The sequence below is a fragment of the Populus trichocarpa genome, chromosome 11 (assembly GCF_000002775.5).
Source record: "Populus trichocarpa isolate Nisqually-1 chromosome 11, P.trichocarpa_v4.1, whole genome shotgun sequence".
Taxonomy (NCBI): Eukaryota; Viridiplantae; Streptophyta; class Magnoliopsida; order Malpighiales; family Salicaceae; genus Populus; species Populus trichocarpa.
This window is the reverse complement of record NC_037295.2, coordinates 13826143-13845787: the sequence shown is the minus strand read 5'-3', so window position 1 is coordinate 13845787 and position 19645 is coordinate 13826143. Positions and strand designations below refer to the sequence as shown.

At 33.4% G+C, this 19645-nt stretch overlaps 1 protein-coding gene across 1 annotated transcript; it reads left to right on the top strand.

The window, feature by feature from the left end:
- The first annotated feature begins 10311 nt into the window (after positions 1-10311).
- On the top strand, positions 10312-12690 carry LOC7455939 (putative pentatricopeptide repeat-containing protein At1g53330). The gene has a single exon (XM_052445144.1). The coding sequence runs from the start codon at positions 10449-10451 to the stop codon at positions 11832-11834; it is 1386 nt and encodes a 461-aa protein (XP_052301104.1). The 5' UTR covers positions 10312-10448; the 3' UTR covers positions 11835-12690.
- Positions 12691-19645: the final 6955 nt, after the last annotated feature.

Sequence of the window (19645 nt, the reverse complement as noted above, 5' to 3'; positions counted from 1 at the left end):
TATTCTATCATTAGATATTGATGGCATGATAAAGACTCTTCTTGTGTGTGAAAACGTGGGTGACCTTGTCTGGTCACACTTGTTTTTTTCCCTGATGTAATTTTCCATCGAGTATTTGATGTCACATAGATTTTTATCAGGGAATATGTATAACCTTCCCCATAAGGGATAATTATAAACTCTACTAATAAGGGTTTTAATGGTGATAGGTTTAAGCAAATTCTCCACACTTAGCATTTTCTTATTGAATATTTAGAGACATGCCCTCGTGTTTTCATCATCTTATTATGTGATGACAAAGATCTCTATGGTGCTTTTTTATTGTAGTATTGCTATCAAAATGAGAGATAAGCTTTACATAGAGATCATTAATACCTAGGATAAAGTCAGGTTTAAGGCTATGATATCATGCCTTAGCACATCCATAAAAATTTATAGGGAAAATCTTGCATATGGAATTACTCTCTGTTTTCACTAGCTTCATGATGTTTTTGACCTTTTATATGTGTTCTTTAGGGTCTTTAAGGCCATCATAGTTGTTTAAGTTGGCTTTAGTAGTGTCACAATTCTTGGTAAGGTGAGTGTGTAACATCTTATGAAAAAGTAGACACTTTCCTACTCAGTGGGAATGGTGTTCAGGAGTTGGGGTTGGTGTAGCCTCGAGCACATTATACTTAGGTTTTTTGTGACGAGGATCATATAAAAGAGAAAATTGAGACTTATAAGAAGATTGATAGAGTTTTCTTTAATCATCATGAAATGAAATGATTCTTTTAATCATATATTAAAGGAAATCACCTTCATCTTTAGCTATTTTTTGGATTTTTCTTCATTCTTTTAGAAGTTATAACTTATATCCCGGGTCAACTTAATTTTTAAATTTAGACAAAAAATGAATTTACTCCCATATATCATATAATATAATTAATCAAAATTTTCTCTAAAAAAAATTCCTAAATCAATTTCAAAATCTAGTTAAAATTCAACTTCAAAGAAAATAGCTTAAAAAAACAAAATAAAAATAAAAGATTCATTTCACAACAGCCTACTATATAAAAAAAAACATCACCTTTCTCTCCTCTCACCATTATCATTAGGGGTGATCATTTTCGGTTCGGTTTTTACCTTTCAAAAACAACCAAACCGGAAAAAAAGGAACCCAAACCAAACCGGAACCGGTCCAAACCGACCGATTTTGGTTCGGTTTTTGAGGTCCAAAACCGAAAAAACATATGGTTTTTTTTCTTCATGACTGAAATGTGCCTCAGTTCAACATTAAATTTACTCCCACAAAACCTCATTAACATCATAAAAGGAAAGAAAGAAAAGGAAAGGAAGTCATGTTAATTGTTATCTTCTCTGAAAAAACACGATCGCCAATATCAAATGTTGGATACATGGACAGAGAAGGAATGAATCTAGGCTCTGCTACAAAAGAACAAAATGCAAAGGAAACAACAACAGCAACAAACATAGTCTTCGCATCATCAGCAGTGAAATTTAACCACTCTGGCAAAATCCCATCTTTTTTCTCCACCTCCCCTACCATCACCACCAGAATCCACCACTATTTTAGTCTCTTCATCAGAATCCTTAACCCCATAACAAATTAATCTCTGAAATTGAACCGAAAGTTTTAATATTAGTGAGGTTTTAAGTTTTAAGTTGGAGTTTTGGGGGAAAGAGAGAAAATGACTTGGTTTATTTTTAGACATTGTCTGTGTCTCTAAACTTTTAGAGGGAGGGGGCGGGGGCAGCTGTGTGAATGGTAGGGGTGATCGGAGGGGGCGGTTGTGTCATTGTGGATGAAAGGGTTAATGGGAGGGGAGGGGGTGGCTGTGTGAAACTAAAAGTGAAAGAAATGAAAAATGGTTTGCTAGGGTTAATCGTTAATGCCTAATGGTTAATGGGAGGGAGGAGGCGGCTCGCGGCTTGGTTTATTTATTTTTCATTTCTAAACCGAACCGGTTCGGTTCGGTTCGGGTTGGCCGGTTCAGGCACACCAAAACCGGAAACCGAACTGAACCGGACATTTTGCTAAATATTTTAATCGGTTTAATTGGTTTTTTTTACCGGTTCGATTTTTTCGGTTAATTTTTTTTTATTTTCTCGGTTAAATTGGTTTTTTGAATTTTTTGCTCACCCCCCATTTATCATTCATCTCTTCCAACCCTAAATATGCCCCAATATGTAGGCTTTTAGCTTGACTTAATTCTCAAAGGAGAAATGACCCTTTAATTACCACCACTTGTTTATCATCATGATTGCTAGTTGAATTTAGATCTATATTATTATGCAATTAATATTGTTCTTGTTATTTTTGTTTATGTCCTTTACAAAGGCTAGATCTAGATCTTGGTGCTCCTATCATAATTGTATAACAAATGAATCAATTTTATAAAACCAAAATTATTAGTATGACAAGGCCAAGATCTTGTGCTCCAACTGCTTCCCAAACTGTCCAAACAAAATTGTTTTTTTTTTTGGAATACCTATTTGAGATAGCTTGTATGGTGTTTTCGTTAATTGATAATAAGTTTTATATTACTAGCTAATGAATATCACACCATTACCTAAGATGAGTTAAATTTAATCCCAGTACTTGACTTTCATTTTGTTAGTAAATCTTTGTGGAGGAGGAGATTAGTTTAGTTGCTTACAGTCTTGTTAGGCACATGATGTTTCATCGAAGATAAGAGAGATAATGGATGTGGTGTGGTAAAACTGGTTGGATAATGGTGGTATGGAATTGAGAAAGAAAAAAAGAGAGAGAAGATATTGTTTCTAAGGTAAGAGAGAAGAGATGACAATTTTATAATTTCCATACTCGAGGGTTTTTTTAATAATTAATTGGGTATAACGTTAATCTTGTAAATAATTTAAACTATTTTGTTGATTTTTTTTAGTGAGGATATAAAGTGTTATACAATTTTAAAAATTATTTTGATCTTGGATGTAAATCATAATTTATAAAAGAATAGATGTAAAGTAAAAAAATCATTAAACTATTAGAATTCCAAATAATTTTTCATTTATTAATTAGTGCATTTAATCCGAGCTTGTTATTTTTCTATTTTTTCTATTGGTATTTATTGGGGTCCTTTTTTAATGACCTTGTGAATGTGCTATTTGGTTCGGGTAAGGTAGTCTGATAACTATAATCAATAATCAAATGCCTAACCTTTATTGTCAAATCCAATCCAATTTGATAGGGGTAATTTGAAGACCTAATACCTAATCTTGATAGGATTTGTATCTAGATCAATTCAGATGATTTTACCAATTACAATCAATTTGATCAAGATTGATCGAGGCAAAAAAATTAACAAATTCTTTGAGACAAATGAAATATATAATTTCAAATATTAGAAAGTTTAAAGAAAATATGTGTATCTTGTAGAATTCAAACATGTTTTATCTTCTAATTCAATATACTCATTACTTCTTAACTACAGACACACTTATATATCCAAGTTCATATTATCATAGTAATTAATCTACAAATTAGTGAGTTGATTTGTAATGATTTAAGGTTTTGGCTTATATCATTATGAGGTTAGATTTGATAACTATACGGAGTATGCTTAGAAGTCTAAAATTAAGAAGGCTTTGTAGTTTTCTCATTTATAGTACAAAAAGAAATTTGTTTTGAAAACATAGATAATTGTCACATTTAAGTCAAATTAAAAGTAGTCTATTGACTTTTAGGGTAAAAACTTATTGAAAATTATTATCCAATAAATTTTCTTTAAAATGAAATGTTAACATGATTAAAACAAATTATGAGTGTATAAGAAATTAATCTTAAAGAACAATTTATTAACATGTTTTTATAAAACTCAAAACTATTTATCTCACATTGGATAAATACAATATTTTCTTGTATTTTATATAAAGAAAAGTCAAAGAGTCATAAATGAGCATAAAAAAATTAGGTTGGGCTTAGCCTCAAACCTCGAGTCCCGGGTCTCGAGGACATGGGACTAGGGTATGAAACTTGTTTTTTTTTTTTGCCAGCCATTCTTATATATTTTAGTGATTTTATGAATGAAAAATACAATAATATCAATTTAAATGGAAAAACCTTACAAAAAATATCTTGAATAATTGGATATTACACAAGATATATTAAACATAATTAAAAACAAAGAAATATATTTGAGATTTATAATTCTAAAAATTTCTACAAGGAAAATAATATTTAGAAAGAATAAAAAATAGGAATTTATTTCAACTTTATAGGAACCTCCACATCATTGTTTATGAAAATAAAAATAAATAAACACATAAATCATTATATGTGATTTCAGAAAAAACAAAGGAAGAAATCTAAGGGCCATCAAATAACCCAGGAAAAAAAGACATAGAAAGCCATCCAATGAAATGGGAATGAAAAAACTAAAAAAACAAGAAAAAAATGATGGGCTATTGGTTTGTTGCAAGCTTAATAGGGATAATGCCTACTTGGATTTCTTCCAAGTTCTTCCGTGAAAGAAGAGTGTTGGTAAGCAATTCTAGCAATAAAGATAATATTGATAATTACATAAATGAGGGAGGGAGAGAGAGAGTCCAAATAGAAGAAAATGAGGGGGGGGGGAGTCCAAATTGGTTATCTTTCATTAATGCTAAAATTCTCCGTCAATTCTTACATATACTGACAATCTTAAAACTAACTAATAATTCTAAATATAAGCTAACATGTGGCTTACTAATCAAATAACTAAACAATAAGTAAAATGTTGCATTTCAACACAAGAAGCCCCAATCAAACATTGCGTTTCAACAACCAATATTAATAGTTATTTATTCAAATTCTAACTGCCATAATTTCATTCTCTTTAATCTTCCTTATTGATAACTATTTGTGACAATTCCCCTTATAACAACAACCTTGTCCTTAAGGTTAAAATCTGGAAACCTCAAAGAGAAATATTCCAAACACTCCTATGTGGCTTTAAATGGGGATGAATCCTTCCAAGAATAAGGATTTGAGTCATAGCTCGGTTGTGGAGTTTCACCATCCTCCTATCCAACACTGATTGAGGCTAAAGAATGGGTGCACTGGTTATAATGGGTAATTCCCCACACACTCTCTTATTTTTTATGTGCTTCTTTAATTGAGAAACATGAAACACATGGTGAATTAGTACAGAGGTAGGAGATCCTAGTTTCTAGGCCACCACCCTAATTTTTTCTATGATTTTGTTTGGACCATAATACTTGGCTGATAATTTATGTAAGGCTCTCTAAGCTATGAATGTTTGCTTGTACGGTTGCAATTTTAGATACATATAATCTCGAATGTTGAATGACCATTCACTTCTTTTCTTGTTTTCTAATTATGCTTATTTTAAGTTGACTTTAGATTGTTCTTAAATGATTTGAGCATGCTTTCCTTTTTAGTTAATAAATCATCATTTGCTTCAATATTAGAGTCCTTATAAAAATAAGAAATGTGAAGTGGAGGAGTCTGACCATATAAAACTTCATAGGGAGTGAACCTTGTAGAAGTGTGGTAATTAGTGTTGTACCACCATTCTGCTAGAGAAAGCCATCTGGACCATTAGTTGGGTATGCTTCCAGTTTGCCCATCATTAAACGCTTATTAACTACTTCAGTCTGCCCATCATTTTATGGGCGGTAGGCTGTCGAATAATATAGCTTTACTCTTTGAAAGGAAAAAAGGTTTCTCCAAAATTGACTTAGGAATACAACATCTCTATCACTGACTATAGTTTTAGGCAACCTATAAAGTTTATAGATATGATCCATGCAAGTAATAAATACAGACTTTGTAGAATATGGGTGAGTCAATGCAATAAAATAGGTGTACTTACTGAATCTACCACTATCAGTAAATGATCGTATTGCTATGACATTAGGTAACCCTTCTACAAAATCTATACTGATATCAGTAAATGGTGCTTTAAGAATAGGTAATGGTTGTAGTAGCATAGGAAGAAGCACATTCTTTAACTTATTCTTTTAACAAATGATGTATTCTCTTACATACTACATCACTTACTTATGTAGCATTTTCCAGTATAATAAGCTTCCAATCCTTTTAGTAGTGATAATTAACCCATAATATCCTCCCATAGCTATATCATGATACATGAAAATTAACTTGTGTGAAAATTTAAGATCATTGCTAACCACAATCTTGGCTTTTCTGTTCAAATGGTTATTCACCCACTTGTAATGAGGGTGAGAGTCAAGATCCTTTAATAAGTCCCTTATGATTCCCAGTATAACATTATTTGTCTCCCATGACTTCTTGACCTCCACCATAATATTGGTAGAGATGGTAGATACCACCTTGACAAACTTCACAACTAGAATGTATAGAGAGAGCATTAGCTGTCAAATTCTCCTTTCCCCTCCTATACTTGATTTCATAATCAAAATCCAATAACTTTGTTAACTATAAATGATGAGATTGATAGGTCACATTTTATTCCAATAGATATTTGAGGTTAACACAATCAATATGAATCTTAAAATGTCTTTTCCATAGATTGTGTCTCCACTTGGCCACTGTATATAGGTTAATTAGAATTTCCCTTTCATAAGTGAAAAGAGTCTGTTGCCTAGGACTTAATGACTTGTTGATATAAGCTATGGGGTATGCCTCTTGTATTAATACTGCTCTTATCCTCACTTTTAAAGCATCAATCTTTATTACAAACTGTTTGCTTGGGTCTGGTAGTGCCAAAAGTAGTGGTCTGATCATGACTTTCTTAAGAGTTTTGAAAGCTTTAACTACCTTTTCATTTCAAACAAAAGCATTTTCTTCAGTAGTTAAGTTAATGGTTCACTAATAGACCCATTACCTTTAACAAACCTCTTGTAATAACCAGTGAGACCTAATAACCCTTTCAATTTCTTAATAGTCTTAGGTAATGGCCGATCCACCATAACTACGATCTTTTATGGATCAGTAGATACCTCATCTTTATAAATTACATGCCCTAAATTCTTTATTTGAATGCTACAAAAAATACATTTATTTGTCTTCGCCACTAATTTATGGACCCTTAATAACTAAAACACTATCTTCAAATGCTTTAAGTGTTTTGAAATGGAGTGACTATAAATTAAGATATCAAAGAACACTAATACAAACCTTTCAAGGTGGCTTCTGAAAACATCATTCATCAATCTTTAAAATGTGGCAGGGGTATTGGTCAATCTAAAGGGTATAACAAGGGATTCATTGTGGCCATTATAGGTCCTTAAAGTAGTTTTGAACTCTTATGTAACCATCTTGATTTGGTGATATCCAGATCTTAAATCTATTTTTGAAAATACAGTAGCACCCACCAATTGTTCAAGTAACTTATCCACCAATGATATATGAAATTTTTCCTTAATTGTATGTTTATTAAGAGCCTTATAATCAACACAGTCTCTAGAACTTGTCCCTTTTCTTAACCAAAACTATAGGATAAGCAAAAAGGTTGTTACTAGGTTGAATCACCCGTAACTCCATCATCTCATTGACCATCTTCTCAACAACATATTTTTGTAACCCAAAGTACCTATAAGGTCTTAAGTTGACTAGTTGGGTCTCTTCTTTAAGAGGTATATCATGGTCATGATGTTTAGAAGCTAGTAATCTTTTTAGTTCATTGAAAACCTTCTAGTAACTTTTCAACAAATAGGCTAAAGTAGAATTTCCTTTCAAGGTAGGAGTTAGATTTACAGTCATGGAGCATATTGTAGAGCTAGAGTCTGTGATGAAATTTATACAGTATAGGCTGATTTTTGCTAGTTGGGAAGGACTAATTGAAAAATTATAACATTGTTCAAGCTTGATAACTTGTATATGAGCATGATTGCTGCCCTTAAGTATCACCTATCCCACTTAAAAGACATCCAAAGCTCATTGTAATTGGAAACAATATCACCCAACATAGCCAACCATTAGATTCCTAGCACCATGTCACAATTATTTAAGTCTATAATGAATACATCAACCTCGAGATTCTCTCATTGCATTCTTCATTTAAAGTTTTTACATATAGTGTGCAACTTATCATTTTTCCATTAGCTGCTTCAACTGTTAGGGGTTTAATAATAGTAAAATTGCATTATAACTTGCCAACAACTTTAGAGTTTATAAAGTTATGTGTATTACCTGAGTTTATCATAATAAATAATGAATTTTTATTAACCTAGCCAATTACCTTTAAGGTATGAAATTCAACAATACATTTAAAAACATTATTATAGATATGAAGAATGATCTCTTTATGTTCAAAACTATCCATCCCTGTTTTCTCTCCTTCAACATCCTCCTCCCCATCAACTAACTTAGTGAATATAGTCTTTTATTCTTACATATATAGCCAGATACAAACTTCTCATCACATCAACAACATATACCTTTGGTTATCATTTCGTTTAATTCCCTACTCTTTAAGGATTTAGTAGGTTTAACATGGATTTTGTTACAATAGTTTTCAGTTGGTGTGGGTAATAAGTCACTCTAGGGAGGTTTTGGAATGCTAGTAATTAGTAAGGGTGAGTTTCTGTAATGGTTTTGATGTGGATTGAGTTTGGTTTAGGTAGTTTGGGTTATGGTTTTAGAGGTGTGTATTTAGAGGGATTAAAGTGGGTACACCTATAGAAAATGATATTTTCTTGTAAATGAGCTAGATTATAGGCTTGTTTTAAAGCTTTAGGTTCAAGCATCTTGACTAGATTCTTAATTTGAATCTCTAAACCTCCAATGAAGAACACTAATGCTTGTTTCTTTAAGATCGCAACTGTATTCCATAGAATATCAAAATCCTGTATGTAGGTCTCTAGAGTTTCTATCTGTATGAGGTCCATGAGCTCCTATAATGGATCTTTTTTGCCTTCCAAACCTAGCACATAAGGCCTCAACATATGAAAGAGAAGAAGAGAGAGAGAATCCAAATTGGTTATCTTTCATTCATGCTAAAATTCACTAGCAATTCATTAAATATATTGACAATCTTAAAACTAGCTAATAATTCCAAATCTGAGCTAACACGTGGCTTACTGACCAACTAACAAGACAATAAGTAAAACATTGCATTTCAACTCAAGAAGCCCTTATCAAATGCTGCGTTTCAACACCCAACATCAATTTAAATTCTAGCTAGCCTAATTTCATTCTCATCAATCTTACTTATTGAGAACTATCTGTGACCATAGTTATTAAACCCGACCTGAGGGTCGGGTTCCGGGTCAACCCCGAAAAATAAAAATAAAAATATTTGAGGTTTTAATATCCCACTTGAAAAAGGTTAAGAAACAATTCATGTGGATGTGGACTATATATACTGTAAATAATAAAGTTTAAAAGATTATTTCAAAATGCTTTTTATCTCTAACAAGAAAGATAATATCATATCCTTTTAAGTTGAATTATTTAAACCAAAAAGATTTTTTATCCCACATTGAAAAAGCACAACTTTCTTCTATTGAACATAAAATATATATACTAATGGGCTTCCAATCCCACATTGAAAAAATAAAACCTTCTTCTAGTGTTCATATAATGAACTTTGATATAGGTTAGTAACCAATAAGAAAATGGTGGTAGGCTCGCGCGTATAAGGTTGTGTCGAGTAAGAGGAAAACCTTTGATTGCCTCTTATACGCGGGGCAACGACTATGCTTTTTAGACCTTTTATCTTCATTAATAATTTGTTATTGAACACTATTACATTTCTATTTGAGTTCCTCTGATTTATTTTTTTGAATTTCTATATCTTTAAAGTGATCAGTTAGTTGAGGAGGAACCTAATTGAATACTAGAGTTCCAACATTTCAAAAGGTTTTTGCCTGCAACGACTATGCTTTTTAGACCTTTTATCTTCATTAATAATTTGTTATTGAACACTACTACATTTCTATTTGAGTTCCTCTTATTTATTTTCTATTTGAATTCCTATATCTTTAAAGTGATCAGTTAGTTAAGGAGAAACCTAATTGAATACTTGACGTCCAACATTTCAAAAGGTCCCCCTATGCGTGCAAGGAAAAATATTGCTCATTTTAGGACTGCAGAAGGGAATGAGAAAAACGACAACCTAACATGTTAAGATGTTAAAAAAAAAGAGTAGGCTCTTTGCCTTAAAAAAAAAATTAACATTAAAAAAAAAAATTGGGTTTCTTCAAATTCTAAATTAACTTAATGTGTCAAACAATTTTTTCTAGAGTTAATTACAAGCCCAAGGGTTTTTTTTATTTAGACCCAAATAGAGTTCGGATCACCGGATGAACCCACGAAGCCAGTCTAATAAGCATGCCTGTGACACGGTCTTGTATTTGTATATCCACATTTCAAGTGATAAAACTACATGTCGCCTATCGATCTTCTCCTCCCTCTCTGCCTCTTTTTGGCGGGAATATAGAAATCAGGAGGTCATCTATCAAACAAATACATAAGACAGAGGAGAGCCCCAGCAAATATGAACCCATCAAGACCCATCACCCCTTTCAGGCTAGCCTCTCTTCTTCGTCTCCAAAAAGACCCTAAACTCGCTCTTCAACTCTTTAAAAATCCAAACCCAAAAACCCCTTCGAAACCCTTTCGCTACTCTCTTCTCTCTTATGACCTCATCATTACCAAGCTTGGCCGTGCTAAAATGTTCAATGAAATGCAAGAAATCCTTGCCCAACTCAAAGAAGAAACCCTTTTCACCCCTAAAGAGGCTCTCTTTTGCGACATAATCAATTTCTATGGCCGTGCTCGCCTCCCTGAAAATGCACTCAAACTGCTCGTTGAATTGCCTTCGTTTCGTGTCCAAAGGACGGTAAAATCGTATAATTCCTTGCTAAGTGTATTCTTGATGTGCAAGGATTTTGATAAAATGAGGGAACTTTTTGTGGGTATCGAGAAATTGGGGAAAGCAGATGCCTGTACCTATAATTTATTGATTCGTGGGTTTTGTGCGAGTGGGAGATTAGATGATGCGTCCAAGGTGTTTGATGAAATGACTAATAGAGGTGTTAGTCCTAATGTGATTACATTTGGTAATTTGATTTATGGGTTTTGTTTGCATTTGAGGTTGAAGGAGGCTTTTAAGCTGAAGACGGATATGGTTAAGGTCTATAGGGTGTATCCTAATGCTTATATTTATGCGTCATTGATTAAGGGGGTTTGTAAGAATGGCGAGTTAAGTTTAGCTTTTAGGCTTAAGAAGGAGATGATTAGAAATAAAATTGAGTTGGATCCAGCAATTTATTCTACTTTGATTAGTGGGCTTTTTAAGGCTGGGAGAAAGGAAGAGGCTTTAGGTGTTTGGGAGGACATGAAAGAACGTGGGTACAAACCCGATACTGTAACTTACAATGTGATTATTAATTTGTTTTGTAAGGATAAGGATTTTGAAGCAGCTTATAGATTGTTGGATGAGATGGTGGAGAAAGGGTGTAAGCCTGATGTTATCAGCTACAATGTGATACTTCGAGAACTGTTTGAAGAAGGGAAAAGGGGTGAAGCAAATGATTTATTTGAAGATATGCCAAGACGTGGCTGTGCTCCTGATGTTGTTTCCTATAGGATTCTTTTTGACGGGTTTTGCAATGGGATGCAGTTCAAGGAAGCAGCATTTATTTTGGATGAAATGATTTTCAAGGGTTTTGTTCCTTGTTCTGCCAGTATATGCAAGTTTGTTAATAGGTTGTGTGAGGGAAAGAATGAAGATTTGTTAAGGTCAGCTTTTAATACTCTGGAAAAGGGAAAACTTGTCAATGTAGATTTATGGAGGATGGCTGTTGCCATGGTATTCAAGGATGATAAACTCTCTAGTTCATTTAACCTCGTTGATAGTTTGATAGATGTTATGAACTAACACCAGGACAATAATATTCTATTCAGTTATTTTCTGATGAGGCACGTAATTGATTTAATTTCTTCTTATGTGAGTGAACAGCAGTATGAGATTTATCGCATACATGATTGTGTGTTTTCCCGCTCCTTGCATTCCTACATGCTCGCAAACACTTAGGGTACAGACTGTGTACTTCTTTCTGGCTGCAAAGTTATTTGTCGGACTGGTCCATAAATTAAAAAGTGACATCAGGCTTTGCAAGATTTTGACTCGCAGTGAAAGTTACTGAATCTGGTTGATATGAAAATATGGATGTTTCCTATGAGAATTGGGTTGTGCTATTTGATGAGTATTTCAGTTCCCTTTCTGATTCCAAGACAGTCTCCTTTTAAGAAGCCTTTGGATCTTTAAGCTTTCAGAATGTCATTGGAAATCTTTGTCCAGGTATTGTCCAAATCATTGCTGCACATATAGATTCTTTCTCTTTTGTGAAAGCTGCCTTTGAGTTAGATCTTGGGATTGCATTTTCAGTTAAATTCCTATTATGAACAATTATTATAGTGATCCTCTGAAAATGTACCCATTCATTTTGATTAAGATTTGCCCTGGTCATTTTTGCTCTCAGCATCATTTTTTCCTGGCTGTTGGGACGGGAGGTAACATAGGCCAGGGTTCCTTGTCCTTGCTGTTATTGGAATCTTATGTGGGATGTATCAAGGAACTTCAGTGACTATCAGTGGACAATTTTACAGTCTACAATTGACTAAGTATCTCTTCTTGGTTTATCTGTTCTTCGTGCAATCTAAGTTCTGTTTCCTGCAAACATGATGAGTTGTTGAATGACCTTCAACTATATTATTCACTCTCTTTCCTTTCATACCTGAGTTGGTTTAGGTGCATCCAAAGATATGATTGACACATGGCTGTCCCTCAGTATTCCGGAATGATCTAATCTGATATTTCTCTTACATCACATACTTGAGGTAGTCTACTTATAATTTAACCATCATTGTTTTTCATGTCTCTCTTTCCTGGTATTTGCACTTCTCTCTTTCGATGTGTGTTTCATATAGAGAGGTTTCTCTTACTTGACTGAAAGACACCTTACACACATGTTCATTTGTCTAAATTACAAAAACTTTCTGATAATGTTATAGCCCTTGGCTTTGTATAAATCAATCGATCTGTGCACTTTTGAATTCATGTTCTACGCCAAAGCTTTCAGGAATCATGGGATTCCTCTATTTATTTATTAGCCACTTTTTCTTGAGTATTTTATAATTTTGGAAATTGGGTTCTGTTTGCAGAATGTCTTGCATTAAGCATGGAATAAAATTGGGTGCATTGGGCTGCATTCAGTTAGAAGAGTTAGAAGGTATACCGTACATGCTACGAAGTTAAATGAATTTCTATGGCAAGTTTATAAGTGCTAAACATGTATGTATACGTATATACATAATTAAACACACACAAACTTGATTCTTGAGTTTGGATAACTCTGACTCAACTTTACAATATAAATGGATATATTCATTTATTTTTCTGCAAGGAACCGTATGATAAATAGATGTTGAAAGTTCAGTTCTTTGGAACTAAGCAGTCGTATCATATCCTTTTGCAAGACCCAAGGTACTCATGTGACCTTTTGATGATATGGACGTTTGTGGGTTAAGCTATAATGTGCTGGATCTCCCTTCACGGGAATTTCAATGAAGTCTGTTCACAGGCAGTGAAAATTATCATGTTTGGGAACCCTTTAACAAAACTTTTGTCAAGTGTAGAGAACTTGGAGCAATCCAGGTCCATTTGGTAGTCATTGCCAGTCCCAGCTGTTTTGAATTATGACATAGATGATACTGGAAAGAATATTTTTTGTAGCAGAAAAAATCTTGGTTTTTGAGTCCTTACGTGTTTGATTAGAACTATTTAACTTAGGAAAAATACAATAGATTTCAATCCTAAGGATGGCTTGATGATAGTGAACTTGAAAATGAATCATCAGATAGACTGAACAACCTTTAAGTCCTATCTTCGTAAGGCCATAAAACAGCATTCCTTCTTATGAATGCTATTTACTGTAGGACGCTATATGTGACGGTAAAGAAACAGCGTGATTGTTGCTGTTCTTGTTTAGAAGGCAATGCACTAATAAAAGTGAAGAGAAACAAACAAATACATTTTGGTAGAGCTTCTTTTTGATGAAAATTCTATCCTTCAATCATTTCTTCATATTTTTGACTGACAAGAAGACTAGCTAGGTAAGACAACTTGAAAGGAAATGGACAATAACTAGCTGTTCTACAGATAGGGAAGCATGCAATCCTAGCCTGAGAGTACAAGTTTTTTTTATGAATAATCTTCTGCGTCTTTCTTCTTTACCATTTCTATTGTTCAACCTAGACCATCCTTACGAACCATTGTGGCTTTCCTGTTGAGAATACAATAAATCCCATGATCAGTCCAATCAGCAGCCCACATCCATAACCTATCATTGCAAACTTCCAATTGAATAAGCTTGCAAGATCTTCTTTCTCTTGGAATGGTGGGGGCTGTGGGGTCACATCATTGCTGCATTTCACTGATAATGGATATGCATATGAATCAATCTGCAAGTTATCAAATTGACTGCCTCGAGGAATTGGGCCTGCAAGCTGGTTATATGAGACTGCCTCGAGGAATTGGGCCTGCAAGCTGGTTATATGAGAGGTTAAGTACTGCGAGAAAGTTCAGCCTTGTTAATTGTTCAGGAATGTCTCCACTAAGCCTGTTTGATGATAGATCTAAATTCTAGTGCTTTCAGGTTCCCAAGCGATGATGATATTTGACCAATAAGGCTGTTCATTGAAAAATTAAGGACTACGAGTGAACTAAGAAGTCCGACTTCCTCTGGAATCTGTCCTTCAAATTGATTGCTTGATAGGTCAATGGCTGTAAGATTCTCTCCATTGGAACCTCAGTCCCTTTCATCGTCAAAACCACAGAATCCTGATAATATAGTCCCCCACAAATACTCGGGTGTAGCTTTAACTTCATCCACTTTCTTCATAGCTTGAAAATTTGCAGAAGGCCAGTGAACTCGTTATGTGAGAGATCAATGATTCTCAGACTACAGAAAGGAGATATCACAATGAGATTATCTATGGAACCATGGAGTCTGTTAGAGCGCAGCACCAGAACCTGCAGCTTAGGAAGAGTTTGCAGCCAATTGGGGAAACTATCATGTATGTAATTGTTTCCTAGATCGAGGACTTCCAACATTTTGCAATTAACTAAGGATCGTGGTAATGATCCTTATAACTCATTGGCATTCAAGTCAAAACTTCTTATTTTATTTCCCTCTGTAAATGTTTCTGGAATGGTGCCATGGAAGTTGTTCATCCCCAAATTCAACACGGATAGTTCAGTACTAAAAGCTCCTCAAGCACTGTGGAATGTTGCCACTCAAACTATTATTAAATAAGTTAATGATCTGGAAGGTGGTGATACTGCAAATCCAAGGTGGGATTTCTCCAGTCAGTTTATTGTTTGCTATTAAAAGAATTCATAGATTGCGAAGGAGTTGGAAATGGTTGTTGAAGCAAATTGGAAGTTAAAGAAGAAGAAAGGTTCATCAAAGAACCATGATCAACTGAAGGCATTTATATAATCAAGGAAAATCTCTCTTACTAGAGCAAGGTTTTGGGCAATCATTTTCATAGCTGGGCCTTCTAGTGTCAATGGTCCATTAAAAGATAGATCGAGAGAGATCAATTTTTACCAGTGAGAGATTTTATATGGGACTTGACCTAAGAACCATGTGTTTGAGAGGTTAAGATAATTGAAAGCAAGATTTAGTCTCCGAAGGTCTGAAAGTTGGAAGAGTGGGATTGAGGTTGTCTCTAAAGACCACTACAACTAATGTCAAGAGCTATAACATGACCTGTGACTCCATGACATGTGACTCCATCCCACGAACAGCAATCTGTTCCAGCCTTCCAAGAAACCATCCTTAAGTTTGAGTAAAGCAGAGCTTTCATCTTCGGAGCATGATTGCGAGAAAGTAAGTTGATAATGAAATTCAACACGAGGAGGCAGAAGATGACATCACCAGCCCCATCCAGACCAGCTCATTTTCTCATCCCAGTCTGAGATTAAAAGTGAGGTGATTGTTTGAGCAGGAGGTATAAGATGCTGAAAGTAATAAGCGATTTCCTGCTCTAATATTACCAATATATCAGTTGCTGGTCATGATCTCCTGAACATATCCTCAACAATTATTTTTTATCATGAAAATCCATTGAAGCACTCAAAACATCAGAACTATGTCATTAGAATAAAATAATAAAACAAGACCCTTTGGATTCAAATACAATGATCATCAATGCTCAAAACATCGGTGCTTTAGGAAGGAGAATGTGGGAGTTTTCAATGCCTTTGTCATCCTTCCAGAACAGCTTTCATGTGGCCTCTCAAACAGTCAAACAAAAGGGTTAGTTTACACCCTCGGATATAAGATAATGGGTATATAACTCCAGGTTTTTTTTTTTTTTCTTTTCACGTGGGGTGTTAGGATCAGCTTGCGCGCACCTTAACTAATCTCCATGGGTCCTGAAGTTAATGACCAGGTAAGCCTCCAGTGGCCATCAATATTAGCAACCACAGAGTTCGAATATAAGACCACAGAGAAAGTAAACCTCTTGATCCCAAACTTCTTACCACTAAATCATCTACTAGATGGTTAACTCTCGTTTTTAGTTACCTCTAGCTGCGTTGGCACTAGATCCATCGCTTTTATTATCAAAAAGTATATAGAATAGTTGTTTGGTCTACAAGTTGTTTTATGTTTAACTGTTAGGTTGATTATAAAAAAATAATAATCTCTTCTTGTCATTAATCTTCTTTGTAGAAGAAACAATAAGGGATTTGAACTTATGCGGAAACGATCACAACCACAATGCAAATTGAACTTAGTTTTAGAATGAGATGTTAGAAAATCGATGGTATATGATATCTACAATGCCCAATGCTTGATTAACTTGCCTGACTTACCAGGGTGTTTGATATTTTGACAGAATCAGATTTCGATCACCTTATCTTTGAGTTAACCAATTCCCATATGACACACAAAAACATGTTTTATATCAACAAAGTTTCTTTTTTTTTTTTTAATTTTTTTATTGTGAGAGTAAGGAAGCTATTATTTCGAGGGAAAATCTACCACTTATGTATGAATATACTTGCTATTTAACCTGGGCTAGATATATTCTTCTTTAACAAAAAAAAATATATATGTAAGCTTATTTTTGACATGTTTTTATAAATAAATAAAATTTAAATGCAAATCAAAAAGCTTATGTATATATATAATTAAATAAATTAAGAATTATATGTGTTAATAAACAAAAAAAAGTTATTAACGACAACTAAAAATAAAATTAAAAAATCAAAAAACAAATATAGATTAAGATATTTAATCTCACAAGATGAAATATTTTTCCGGTTGTATTTATTGAATTTATTTATTAAAATTATTTTTTATTCAATTAAACAATAATAGAAATAAAAACACACAATAAATTGATTGAGTAAAACAAAAGAAAAAAATATATTAGAAAACAAATATTATGCAAGACTGCACATATTATAATAATTATAGAAAAATAAATATTTTTTATTTTAAAAAATAAATTTCATCTATGCAAAAGATAAAAAAAATTATAGATAAATCAAAATAATCTTCTAAAACATTAAATACACATAACACCATTAACAAAAATCTTTATCCAAAAAGGGTTAAATATGCAAAAAAATAATAATCACAAAGAAGGATATTAATTGAAACATATATTTAAAAGTTATTTTAAAAAAGAGACATATTAAGGAAATATATCAATTAAAAAAACAATATTAGAAAAAAAATAATAGCCCGAGTTTCATGTCTTAATTCGTCAAACCTATAATCTAGACAATGAATTCAACCGGGTTCAATAATATATATATATATATATAGCCCATGATCATGGCCTATGACCCAATGCTCCTAAGCTATTGTAATGAAAAACCCAGGCGCGTAGGTGGACATTTAAGCCTAAGCTTGAGGGCTTGGGCTTGGTTTTATTTATTTTTCAATTTTTTAAAGGTGCGAACGACCTTTAAAGCTGACGATGTGTCTTTTGTTTAGATTTCAGATACCATTATGGTGGCTAGAAAATTAAGACAATGACTTTTTTGTCTAAAAAAACCCCAATTACTTAGTCATTCTAACCCAAAAACACATCATCAACACATCAAAAAAGAAAATATCCGGGATTGAAAGTCAACCAGGACAACTTGGCTGGTTTATGCATTGTCATGCTTTTAAGGCATGTACAACCTCTTTCGATCGCTTACCACCACCATTCGTGGATGCATTTGAATTGCCACAACGAGACCTTTCTGGTGGTGGGTTGCGTGTGCGCAACAGTGCAACGATGAGGCTCTAATGGCTTTTTGTTTCTTTTTCTCCCTCATTTCAGTCTCTTTTCCTCGAAAATTGTGTTGGCCTGGAAAAGTTAAAAGGTGTCATATTATTTTATTCTAGTATCAAATTTGGTCATAATTCTTTTGATTTCTATTTGTTTTGTTTTTTATCCTTTTTTTAAATTGATTTTGTTTTCAATTTTGTTTCTCAACATTTTGTTTCATTTAGTTTTAATATCAAATTTGATCCTTATTCTTTTGATGCTATTAGTTTTGTTTTGAATCCTTTTTAAATTGTTTTTTTTTAAAATTTTATTCCTGACCATTTTATCGATTAGGATTTTGGGTTTTCCATCCATAGGGTAATCCAGGTCTCATGACCAAAGTTATTGGTTTGGAAGATTAGCCTAACTAGACTCTTTTTTTAGGTCTTTTATAAAATTGATTTTTTTAAAAAAATTTCATCATTCAATATCACAATTTCATGTCTTAACTCACAAGTTTGACATGTTGATCTGAGTTAACTCGAGTTGACTCAACTTTTTTTATGTTGTTTTTTTTTCAATTTCATCCTTCAACATTTGGTGGGTTTAAGAATTAAGCTTCATTATTTTTTCAATTTCATCTCACTGGTTTATAAAAGCATCTATTAGTTCATCCATATAGATTGTTTGTGGCAAATCTTCATCTAGCTATAGTAGATGCCTACTGACTGCACAAAACCTCTAGTTTCTACAAGCCTGACTGTATTATTCTCTTCTGGTTAGAGAGAACTCATCCTTGAGTTCTATTCTTTCTTCAAATAAGATGTCAAATGTTGCACGTTACAGACATCAAAAGGCTTCAGATAGCTAGAAAGGTGAAGTCTATAAGCATTATTATTAATTTTTTACAAGACCTGGCAAGGGTTTATCTCTTTTTTCATCAACTTGTTATAATATCCTACTAGAAACTTGTCACGAGTGAGTACTACCCACACACAATTACTTATCTCAAACACTACTCTTCTTTGATGGATATCGGTTAGGGCCATATATTTTGTATTGTTTTACTTACCTTATAAGCAATCTACGTACCATCAGTTTGGACACTCAATCATCTAATACGAGGAACATGTGTTATCTTTATCACGCTAGAAGGATTCTGTTTGTAGAGTATCTCAAATGGACTTGATTGGGAGATCAAATTTTGAGACATGTTATAAGCAAACTCTACTCATAGAAGGTGATATCCCATTATTTTGGGTATTCTTCCACCAAACTTCACATCAAGCATCCAAGGTTACGGTTAACCACCTATATATGTCCATTTGTTTAAGGATTATAAGCACTGTTAAAATTCAACTAGGTTCCTAGCTTTCCTCGTAATCTCTTCCAGAAATTACTCATAAACTT